This window comes from Parasteatoda tepidariorum, chromosome 10 (genome assembly GCF_043381705.1).
Source record: "Parasteatoda tepidariorum isolate YZ-2023 chromosome 10, CAS_Ptep_4.0, whole genome shotgun sequence".
NCBI lineage: Eukaryota > Metazoa > Arthropoda > Arachnida > Araneae > Theridiidae > Parasteatoda > Parasteatoda tepidariorum.
This window is the reverse complement of record NC_092213.1, coordinates 9,390,178-9,402,436: the sequence shown is the minus strand read 5'-3', so window position 1 is coordinate 9,402,436 and position 12,259 is coordinate 9,390,178. Positions and strand designations below refer to the sequence as shown.

The 12,259-nt window shown below is 29.9% G+C and overlaps 1 protein-coding gene across 4 annotated transcripts in view; it reads left to right on the top strand.

Moving 5' to 3' along the window:
- LOC107448809 (WD repeat-containing protein 47) overlaps positions 1 to 12,259 on the top strand; it is a 74,706-nt gene that overhangs the window by 52,872 nt on the left and 9,575 nt on the right. For all 4 annotated transcript variants that reach the window (XM_043047812.2, XM_043047811.2, XM_043047813.2 and 1 more), the window contains exons 2-3: positions 8,453 to 8,649; positions 11,007 to 11,176. In XM_043047812.2, coding sequence (XP_042903746.1) covers positions 8,453 to 8,649; positions 11,007 to 11,176 — 367 coding nt within the window. The remainder of the gene's footprint in view (positions 1 to 8,452; positions 8,650 to 11,006; positions 11,177 to 12,259) is intronic.

Here is a 12,259-nt window from a genome sequence, read left to right as displayed (position 1 = left end):
TTCTTAAAACAGAATAATACCCTAACTTCCCACTATTGTACCATTCATTTTTTAACAATTTTTTTTCCTTTTAAACGTTAGTTAAAGTTATTTAAACCGGTGGTTCTCAAACGGTGTTTTGCGGAACCCTAATATTCCGTGGATGTATCACAAGTGTTTCGAGAATCGGGATATTTTCCCTAGTTAATCCCCCTTTATTTATTATTTTGTTTATTTTTATGTAGGTAATTGAGTTAAATGCCCGTGAAAAAGAAAATTGAGCATTTAAAAATACATTCTGAAAACAATTAAATTACTAAAAGGGCTCTTACAAAATTACATAAGTATTTTCCAACGATTTTTTTTAAAATTCAAATCGAAATAACCATATTCAACAATAAAAACATATATTTCCCTGATCACTATTCTCAACGTTTATTACAAATCTTGTTCGTTTTCTTTTAAATTCAAATCATAATTTAGCTCATTAATAAAGAAATATATTTCCCTTATAAATATTCTCTGCCTTGTTACAATTCTTATTCGTTTTCATTTTCACGAAAACCGTAAATCTTAATTTAGCTCAATTCTTATTCGTCTTCATTTCATCGAAAACCATAATTTCGCTCAACAATAAAGAGAAATATATTTCCCTGATAACTATTCTCAACGTTTATTACAATTCTTATTCGTCTTCATTTCCACGAAAACCATAATTTAGCTCTACAATATAGAAATAAATTTCACAGATAATTATTCTCAACGTTTTTTACAATTATCTTTCGTTTTCATTTCAATGAAAACCGTAATTTAGCTCAGCAATAAAGAGATATATTTCCCTGATAACTGTTTTCAATATTCATTACAATTCCTATTCGTTTTCATTTCTACAAAAACCATAATTTAGCTCTACAAAAAAGAAATATATTTCTCACATAACTGTTCTCAACGTTTGTTCACAATTCTTATTCGTTTTCATTTTAACAAAAAACATAATTTAGCTTTTTTAGCTGGTACAAAAAAAAGTTCAGAACTTGACTAGACACAATACTTTAGGCCCGAAAAACCAACAGTCTGTCATAAGACCCGATTTCAAGTTTCAAAACACCCGATTTCAAAATTAGTTTTTCTAAATATGTAAATTTAAATTTTTCTTTGGTTATTATGTTTGCATGGTGATGCTAAAGAATTTAATCTATAAAGTCGGCCAGTTCAAAAGAAAATTCATCATATAGGTTTCATAGACGAAAAAAAGAATGGAAACCACTGCTTTAAACAGTTATATCTCCTTAAAATTGTTTTTTANCGAGCGAGCGCAGCGAGCCATGGTTCACGGCGTGAACCACATAGGATTGCGTAGCAATTCTTGGGGGTTGGCGAGCGTTAGCGAGCAGGGAGCGGAGCCTCCTAGTTATTAATAATTGACAAAATTTAATTCTTCAAAAATTAGTTTTTCTAAATATGTAAATTTTAATTTTTCTTTGGTTATTATGTTTGCATGATGATGCTATAGAATTTAATCTATAAAGTCGGTCAGTTCAAAAGAAGATTCATCATATAGGTTTCATAGACGAAAAAAAGAATGGAAACCACTGCTTTAAACAGTTACATCTCCTTAAAATTGTTTTTTAAAGGAGGACAAAGGACTCTAAAGCTATTGCTGTTTGATATAGGTATGCACGGCGCTCCGAAATTAGGTTATATTTTTATTTATTTATTTATTCATAAATAAATTGAAAAGTTTATATTATTCTGCACTTATAATATACTATATTGTGCACTGTGAAAAATGTATGGTCAAAACTACCAGTAAAATATTTGCTTAACCATGTTTCTGACTCTAAGGGAACACCAAAAAGCTTGATAATTTTTATCAAATCTCTTTGGAAATTAACAAGGAAATTGATTTGTTCTGGAAACTTGGAGGACTTTGTGACTCCGATAGATTTAACGTGCACCAGTCACCATTTAATACACGGTGAAGTTCGGTCGACAAGAACTCACGTTCTCACGAACTTAAGCCCAACGCCCTACCAACCAGGCTATCCCGACCTTTTTCTTATGAATATTTACAAACTAGGAAACTATTAAATTTATTCGCCTATTTTTTAATTAGCCCAATAACTCAACGAAAAAAACATGAATTTAGAATTTATAAATTGAAAGATTAGTAATAATAATAATTTTTCATTTATTAATATCGATTTTTCTATAAAATTTTGACATAATTGTGTCATATTTTCTATTTTGTTATAAAATCATTCCGGTAATATTTTTAGTTACATAATAATAAATATTTGAGTAATAATTCTCTCTTCTTTTTAAATGTGGAGTCTAACTTTTAACTAACTGAATCTGCATCGAGCTCCGACTCTTTCAAATGGTCATCAACTCTTATTCTTTTAAAATGCAGAGTTTAACTTTTAACAAATTTAACCGGAGTCGAGCTTTAATTGCGACTCTATCAAATGTTCTTCGACTCCAGGACCCTGCATATAATCGATGATATTATTTAAAAAAAAACTGAACTTGCAATACTGTTTTATTTTCCAGCTTTGCCGATAAGCACAACGGCGCCTATATTAAATTTCAACATCGTGTACCGCAGTTTTATTTTTCTATCCTCTTAAAAATGGTGAAAAAACAGCTTAGCATTCAAAGCTTCTGAAATTCTGGTAAAATAATAAGACCTAAATTTAACCACTTTAGCTTAATTTACTCATTCCACATATCCAAACAATAAATACGTTCAAACTTCACGCAGAAACTGACATTGTTTGCTCTTCAAATAAAAACAGATAAAGAAACTGAGCGAAGGCGACGAGTTCCTTAAATAATTGGCGAACCACTTACGTTGTAATCGCCTCGTGCACCTTGATTAAAGAAGTCGTGAACTTTTGACGTAATCTTCTGTTCGCCCGAGTGCTTCGTTTCATGGATCGGTTCATTCCCAAAACTATGCTAAAAAACACGTGTAATAAATGAGGATTTGAATATCTGAGTTTTTTGCCTCAACCGCGACCTTAAAAAACAAAATAGATGTCTTCAATCATTTAAATCCTAACCTATTTCTTATTAATTTAAATCGTCTGCGCTAGTGAATTAATTATAAAAATATGCGCGTAATCTATGTTTTTTTAATTATATCGTTAGCTGAAGATTACGATAAAAAACTATTCTATTTCGGACGACGATAAAGGTTATAAACCTAATATTTGGTACCTATATTAGTATGCTAGATACCTATTACCACAATTAATTAAGCATCACTGGTGCAAGAATAGTTTGTTTTGCTTCTTAATTGCCCAGTTCCGAAACGGAATAGTGCCGATAAAAATTAAGACGTAATTTAATTTTTTAAAATGTCGGGTGTACAAAAATTTAGTTGATTTATTTCTAATAATTAATCCATGTGTGATTGCTAATTATTTATTTTAGACTAGTAGATAATTACTTTTTTAAATCTCGTTATATTTCTTTTTTATGTTGCATTACGCGCCTGCTATATATATATTTAAGTTTGACTCTTTTTTTCTAAAGTTTCAGCATTTATAATTGCCGTCTGAACAAATAACGGTGGTCTCCCATTTTACCCCGATGATAACGTATCAATTTATGATTAGCATTTCGATTAATTACGTTACCTAACATAAGAAGTGACATTAAAAATCTCAACGTATCAATTTATGATTAGCATTTCGATTAATTACGTTACCTAACATAAGAAGTGACATTAAAAATCTCCATAACTACTTTATTCTGCGCATTTCGCTTTCAATAAGTACCCACCTTAATAGTTATAGTTACTTATTTTTATTTAAGGCAAAAACTTATTTTAAATAACAGTGTCAGGCGCAGAATTTTAATTAATCGAATGAAAATCAGATAAACGAAAGTACGTTTTTTGGTCAAGTTGAATATTTAAAATATATCCCTGAAACCAGGGCTCGAAAAAACTCAGAAATTTTACCCGTCCCCGAGGACGGCTTGTCCAACAATATACCCGTCCTCCTTTGAAACTAACTCGTAGCTTCTAAATAAATAAAAATAAAATTTTTCTCTTATTTATTACAAACATTTATATAAATTACACAATGAATTAGTAGTTACTAAGATTACATTATACAGTAATAAAAGAAACACTAGGTTACTAATAGTAACCTAGTATTTCTTTTATGAAATAATTTATTTCTTTTATGAAATAATTTAAATGACAAAGGTCAAGTTATCTGGAATGTCAATTTATCCGAGGGTACTGCGTTTTTTAAATGAATCAAATATGACGTTTGCCAGTTCCACAATCAAGCCAATGATTTACAGAGGTTTCTGCACAGAAATCTGAAAGGGGTTTTCCATTTAGGTAGATGTTCATAATTGCGTTTAACGCTTCTTGTTTAAGACCAGTACGTAATGTGTTTTTTTGTAAGTTCATTGCTGAAAAGCCCCTTTCAACCGCTGCAGTACTCCCAGACAGAGAAAACATCAATTCCACCATGCGCAGTATGTTGCTGTATTTCTAGATTAGAGGGTCATTTTAGAAGTGAGGCGCTAGACTCTTGTAAGATAACAAAAATTGAAAATGTATCACGAACATTAACGGGAAAATGGCCGTCCGCGCGGACGTCGGATTCGAGAAATTCGTTATCCTCGGGGAATTTTTAACCGCCGAGGACGGGCGGTTTTTCGAGCCCTGCCTGGAACTACTAACAGTGCATCTTAGTACGTTAAAGTATGACCATAAGATTAAAGATTAAAAGTTATTCAAATGTTCCGTTTCCCTTTTTCTGCATAATGCGCTTCACACATGAATTCTAACAATAATAAAGGGTATAAACAGCGATGTATAATTCCCGGGAAATATTAAAAAAAAAGAAGAAAGAAAACAGAGGTAGTTTCAATATTCTGATACGGATATAACCTGAATACAAGTTTCACATAAAAGAAAAAAAATATTTTAAGTGGTAAAATATAGATGAAATTAAACCTGATAAAGTTTGCGAACGTAAAAAAAAAAGTTGGAACGTAACACAGTTCTAAATTTAAATCTCTAACAAACAATGAAGTTTCATTTTGATTCGCAGTAAAATTTTTGAGTCAATCTACAGTTCCATTTAATGACAGGAATTAACATAAGTTTTTGAAAAAATTTTAATTTAATACCATAAAAAATTTTTTTTTTCCAAAAAAAAAGGAACAGAAATGATTTTTGTACCGATAAAACATTATTTATTTTATTTTTCGGTAATTTTTAAGAAATTATTTGGTTAAAATGGAAATGAAAAAAGAAAAACAAAATTTTTGAAAAATACTAGCATTGAATAAATTTTGAAAAGAATATGCGTAAAATTGCTCTGACCTGGTCGTTCAGGGATAATTTCTTTTTAAATTTTTACTTCATCTTTTAATTTTTCATATGAGTGTACTATCCATGTATTTCTCTATCAGTAAATCCTCCATGTTACACGTATTAATAATTAGAAAAATTCAGATTTTTTTTTAAATATCCATAAAAAATTTACTTCGCAAAAAACGATTTTTAAAATTTTTTTTACGTAGAGGACCAATTATCTTGGGGTTATACGCCCTGGTCTTTTAGGGATGTTTTTTTTCTCTTCTTTTTACTACATCACGTGACTTTTCGTATGAGTGTACTATCCATGTATTTCAGTATGAGTTCATCATCCATGTTGCATATATTAACTAGTTAGAAGAATTCAAATTCAGAAAAAATGTAATGAGTGATTTACCCATATCAAATTCTGTTTTTTTTTAAAAAAAATTCATTACTTTATTCCCTTTAGCGCGGAATTTTTACTAAACATGCTTTTTATACATTTTTTTCTTTATTTTGTATTAATTTAAGTTAAAATAAATGAAAAATATTATATTTACCATTTTAATAATTTATGTTTATAAAATACAGCATGAAACCCATGAGTCTTTTTCTGTATTAAAGGCAAACAAAACTTTCAAACAAAAATTTTTCAAATTTGAGCTTATTTGGACCTTAGAGAAACAGTTATTTATCACTGAAATTTCTTTAGTTTTCAAAATCGAATACTTTTGAATTTTTTAATATGAATGAAAAAAAATTCTCAAAAAACTTTTTTTTTTCGATTTTATAGTGTAGTAAAAATATAATTCCGATAATCTAAAGGATTTTTTAGTAACTATTAGATTGTTTTTAATAATTAAACAATACCCAAAATATATTTTTGCTTGTAATTGGAGAGTCGAAAAAAATATATAAAAGGTACTCCGATCTGCGTTAAAGAGTTAAAAAAAATAAAAAATTTCATTTGAGAAATTTAAAAACCGGAATCAAAAATTATATCCATTTTATTAAACAAACACGCATCTACAGCAATGTCCACAATGAAAGTGTTTAGGAAAACGTTTTCGAATCTTTATAAAACTTCACACCGTTTATTTTCCCTAATGTAATCAATACATCATTCACATCAATAACGAATAAGTTCAATTTAACTAATTAAATCACTCACATGAAATAAACTAACGTTAGATTTGAAATGAAAGATATCATCGGCTTTTTAAAAGAAATTATTTCCTTGACAAATAATTCTTAACTTCCTATTAACCATTTGGGTCACTCAGTTAAACGAGTCATGATTTTAAAGGACATTTTCGCTTCAACTGGTCACTTTTTACTGCAAGCTATAATTATAAGCAAAAAGCGAAAGTTGTGTATTGTTTCTAAAAATCGCTGCGCCCTGCGGGACTATTTTTTTTATTTTTATATTTGTTCCCCGAAACGGTAAACAATACCGGATTATCGAATCTGAAAATAGATTAAATGGGGATATGTTGCGCTAAATAACGCAGTTGTGCAAACTAAAATGAAGGAATTATAATTGTGTATGGTTAAAATAGTGTATAAAATTAAAACTGTGTATAATAAATGTAAGGTATTGTTAAATTGTGATTTTAAAAAATTTGTTTAGGCTTTATACATTTTATGGAGAAAATTTAATGTTTATAAATTTCAATTCCTGTTTGTCTTAATTTTAATTTCACTCGTTTTTAAAGGTTTTTATGTTTGTTTTTTATGCCTTTAAGGACTGATTACGCATTTTTAAAATTTGTTTTGCATATTTTAAGATTTTTTAAACTTTTTTTTGCTTTTAAGGACTGATTACGTATTTTTAAAATTTGTTTTGCATATTTTAAGATTTTTTAACTTTTTTTTTTGCTTTTAGGGACTGATTACATATTTTTAAAATTTGTTTTGCATATTTTAAGATTTTTTAATGGTTTTTTTTTGCTTTCAAGGACTGATTACGTATTTTTAAAATTTGTTTCGCATATTTTAAGATTTTTAAAAAAAGTTTTTTTTATCTTATTTAAAAGAATATATTTTCATAACTTTTTTTTAAAATAATAAATAAGAGCTACTATATTCACCATACATTGTTAAAATGTTCACTCTAAAATGACGGCAAAATAATCAGCATTAGTCTGTTCATTCAACATAATACATATTTAAAGTAAGTCTATGGAGATTCCACCCTTCTGCTCGCTTTGCTCACCAACCCCCTCATGCACGCAATTTTTTTTTTTATTACTTAAAAGTCGATATTTTTCACACACAATTATGTAAAAAGTATTGCAATTTTATGCTACAACATTTTTAACATGTTAATTGTAACAAAATGTACGATTACTTGGATTTGAAAAAGCCAACTAACTGCATTTGAAAATTAACTATATTGTATTAACTGTACTTGAAAAAAAAGGTAAAACTAAAAAATCGAGAATGTGTGACACAATAAAAAATAGTAAATGAGAAATAATTTTACTTGTTAACAATCTATAACGGTAACTCTTTATTGTATAACGTTCAAGTTAATCGGGATGGCAACCAGGAAGCAGGCAATCCCAAAACTGTTGATTTTAAAGGTAAAGTCTACTTCTCTATTTACATCTGCCCGGTATTTACTACACTGTTCTTTGAGGTTAACGGCTATTGTCTGGTATACACTTGCTTAGTATTACCCAATTTTTATAATTTCTATCTTGTAATTTTTATTCTTTTTAATTAAGTGATTACAGATTCATTTTCTGCAATTTACATTAGTTGTCGTTTGGCGAGCCAAAAAAAAAGGATTTATTCGCCTCATCTATTAAACCTACTACGATTATACTCCAATCCATCGTTAGAGAGGAAAATTTAACAAAAATCCAATACTTTTAAAGAACCTAAATGTTAAGTTACATTTTTTATACATAATCTAACATTAATTGTGTATTTTAATGTTTAATTTATATATTGTTTAATAGTTGATATTAGAAATGCTTTACGAAATTTGCACGAAAAGAATTTAAAAAAATTTTCTTTGCGATCCACAATTGAGTAGCAAGTGGGGCTCAGTGTTTAAAGCTGTTATAGCTTTTGAATCTTTTCGAAATATTTAAGGTATTTTAGTTGTATTTGATCGTAATTTTTTGTTTTTAGCTAAGCAGTACTTCTCAAGCCTCTGGTAGTACTGACAGTAGTTCAGAATCCAAGCAGAACTTCATAGCCGTCACGCAACTTGAAGATGAGCAAGCCATCAGATCTGTCGAATTCCATCCTTCTGGAAAATTCTACGCTGTCGGTTCCAATACAAAAGCTCTCAGAATATGCGGATATCCCAACTGCAAGGACCTCAGGTAATTAATTCCACTTTTCAATCAAAATCTTCTTTCTTTTTCAAGCAATATTTATTATCTAGTATTATCATGCCATATAATAAGCATTGAGCATTGTTATTATGAGACCAAATCTTTCGTTTGAAGAGTTTAGAGTAAAAAAGTTCGAAGTGTCGTTTGTAGAGCTTAGTATCTGATAAGCAGTCAAAATGACTAATGTGTAACAAAATTTGTTTAGAATTAATTTTTAATATTTTTTATATTATTTACAGTTATATAATAAGGTATTAGTAAATATTTACAACAAAAAAATTATATGTTGTACAAAAAGTCACAAAATTCTAAGAAATTATGTCATTATATACAGCATTGTTTTTTTAATTGAAATTAAAAAGCAGTCAAAATGTCTTCTTTGGGCAATCAATGTTTTCAGAGCTTAATGTCAGAAGGTTCTGAGTGACGTTTGTAGAGCTGAATGTCAGAAGGTTCTGAGTGACGTTTGTAGAGGTTAGTGAAAGAAGGTTCTGAGTGACGTTTGTAGAGCTTAATGTCAGAAGGTTCTGAGTGACGTTTGTAGAGCTTAGTGTCAGAAGGTTCTGAAGGACTCTTGTAGAGCTTAGTGTCAGAATGTTTTCAATTACGTTTGTAGAGCTTAGTGTCAGAAGGTTCTGAGCAACATTTGTAAAACTAAATGTAGGAAGGTTCGGAGGGACGTTTGCAGAGCTTCGCGTCTGAAGGTTATGAACGACGTTCCTAGAGCTTTGTGTCAAAAGGTTGTGAGTGAGTTTGCAAAGCGTAGTGTCAGAAGATTCAAAGTGGCGTTTGTAGAGCTTAATGTCAGGTGGTTCTGAGTGACGTTTGTTGACCATAGTGTCAGAAAGTTCTGAACGACGTTTTTAGAGATCAGATACAGAAAATTCTTAATGACGTTTGTAGAGCTCAGTGTCAAAAAGTTCTGAGTGATGTTTGTAAGACCTAAAAGGTTCTAAGTTACGTTTGCAATCATAGTGTCATATGCTCCTAGGTGGCGTTTTCTAATTAAAGCATTGAAGAGATATAAGTTTCTTTTTATTGAATTTGAGTAAATGAACTTAAAAATTTATACGATCACAATGGAAAATGAATAATATGCTTTGCCTTAGTTTCTTTCTCGCGAGCTTCCAATTGGCGAATTCTACAAGCTCATTAAACGCATTTAAGCTTCTTTTGTTATGACATAGGCACTCTTGGAGTTTTAGTTTTTTTCCAAAAGACAGGTTTTCTAAGTTTACTCTTCAACTGTTTATAGTACTTAGATCATTCTTTCGCTCCAAAAACAATCACAGACGATCACTTTTTGACTCCTCACTCACTGAGTTCTTTGGAATAAAAAACTATATCATCTATCAGTTATTGCCCAGTTCATTTCTTTATTATTAAATTTTAATGTACACTGCGCAAAAGAAAACAGACCATCCTAATTAACTTTTGATCTAATGATCGGATATTTACGTTCTAGGACTCATTCTTAATTTTTCGAAGGGGAGACTTAAATATGCTACTTAATTAGTGCAGACGATATTTTAAGTTACGAAATCAGGCACAAAATCCTACTTTCTTGAATAAACAGAATCGAATTTTGAAAAAGTCATATTTTAAAAATTTAATTTCCTCAGGAACTATACGACTGATTTATTTTGCTAAAAATATTTGTTTTGCAATTTAAAATTGCATTTTTTTAAACGATGCAAAAAATTGTATACCTTTCAATTCTAAATTTTTTCGACTATTATTAAATATGAAAATAAAAAATAATCAATATTAACTAGAAGTTTTCTTTTACATGAAATTATCTGTGGATAAAAAAGTTTTATAATTTCGTGTAAAAAATTTTCAATTAACTTAAGAAGTTCTTGAGGTATGATGAAATGCGCAAAAAGTAAAGTTAAATTAACATTAAGGGGATCAAACTTTTGACGGTTCTCCTGACCAAACTATTGAGACCCTATTTCCCAGATTGCGGCTATCCCCCCAGATTTTGAGGGTCAAAAATCCAAATCTGTCGAAAAAAAGGTATGTTTAATTAGAGAAAGTACGTTTTTGTGTCTGATTTCGTAACTTAAAAAATATCGTCAGCACTAATTATTTAGCAAATTTGAGGTCCCCCACACGTCAAACCATTAAGATAGAGTCCTTGAACGTGGAGATCCTATCATTAGATCAAACGTTATTTAGGGTGGCCCGTTTACTTTTCTGTTCACTGTACGAAATATTAATGCAGAAATTACTACTTGAGAATTGATGTGCATTAGTTAAACTATTGTGTTATAACGTTGTTGTTTTGCTTACAGGCTTTTAATTTTGTCTTATCACAAACCTTGTTTTATTTTTTATTGCAGAATCGACCATGAGCCTCGTGAACCTAACATTTTGTACAAGCGACAAAAACAGCACAAAGGCTCTATCTATTGCATGGCATGGAATGCTACGGGTGACTTATTGGCCACAGGTTCAAATGACAAAACCGTTAAACTTATGAGGTTCAACTCATCTACCTGTCAACTGGAGGGTGTGTATTTTACTCTTTAGAAAACATCATTTAAGTATTTTTTTTTATGTTTACATAGTAAGTTATTTAATAGGAAAAAATATCGTAGCAATAGTTTACACATAAACGTTCATTAAAGTATAAACCATATATAATGTGAATTTGCATTCATTGTAGTATAAATAGAAAATGGCTTTATTTTTCATGATTTCTGTTTTTTATGTACTTGAAAATTTTAATATTTATGTTAAGATTTGCATCCAGCTTTACGTTATCTATTTATCTATCCATCCATCCATCTATACATCCATTCATGCATCCATCTATCTATGCATCTATCTATCAATCAATTAATCAATAACATAAAAATGAGAAAAATTCGCAAAAAGTAATTTCAATGGGAAATTAATTTTTCAACAAATTAGAATATCTCTTTAAAAAAAAAAATCGATGTTACCATCCATGGCCCCTTCAAAACGTTCAATTTCGCAGCTTCATTTTTCTGGATTCCAAAACGGATTGAATGGTATTTTTACACCGTACAATGGAAACAATAGCATTCTGCATGAAAAATGTCCTATAGACGAAGTATTTGCTTTCCCTTCTTGGCTTAAGAGTCGTCTGTCACGTAGTCTTCAATACCATGGAATAATATCACTTTCTTATTATTTTTGAGGAACTTGTTTGAATAGAGTAGATACAAGATTTAGTTCAGTGATTTGGCGTAACAGCCTGTATTGCAGCTATCGAGTTTACTAAAATTACGACTTTTGTAAAGAAATTGGTGTTTTTTTTTTTAGAATTTTGTACGTTCCAATAATATGGTATGTATTTAAGCGTCAAAGTTAGGCATGTCTTTTTCCGCGAAATTTGTAAACAGTTTGCTTTATACCCCAGCTTCAGGTCTTAGCTAGGATCTTAGAGCTATCAGTATAAATTCTATTCTGTTTGGGTTTTCATTCAGTACACATAGGGAACTGATTCTTAGAATTGGATCTAAAGCACCTTTCTTGCTTAAATCACCTGTTTCCAGATAGTTTTCAATGTCCATAAAGTCAAGCTGTATTTTAAGTTTCTCCGTTTGAGTCCATAATGTACGTTTCA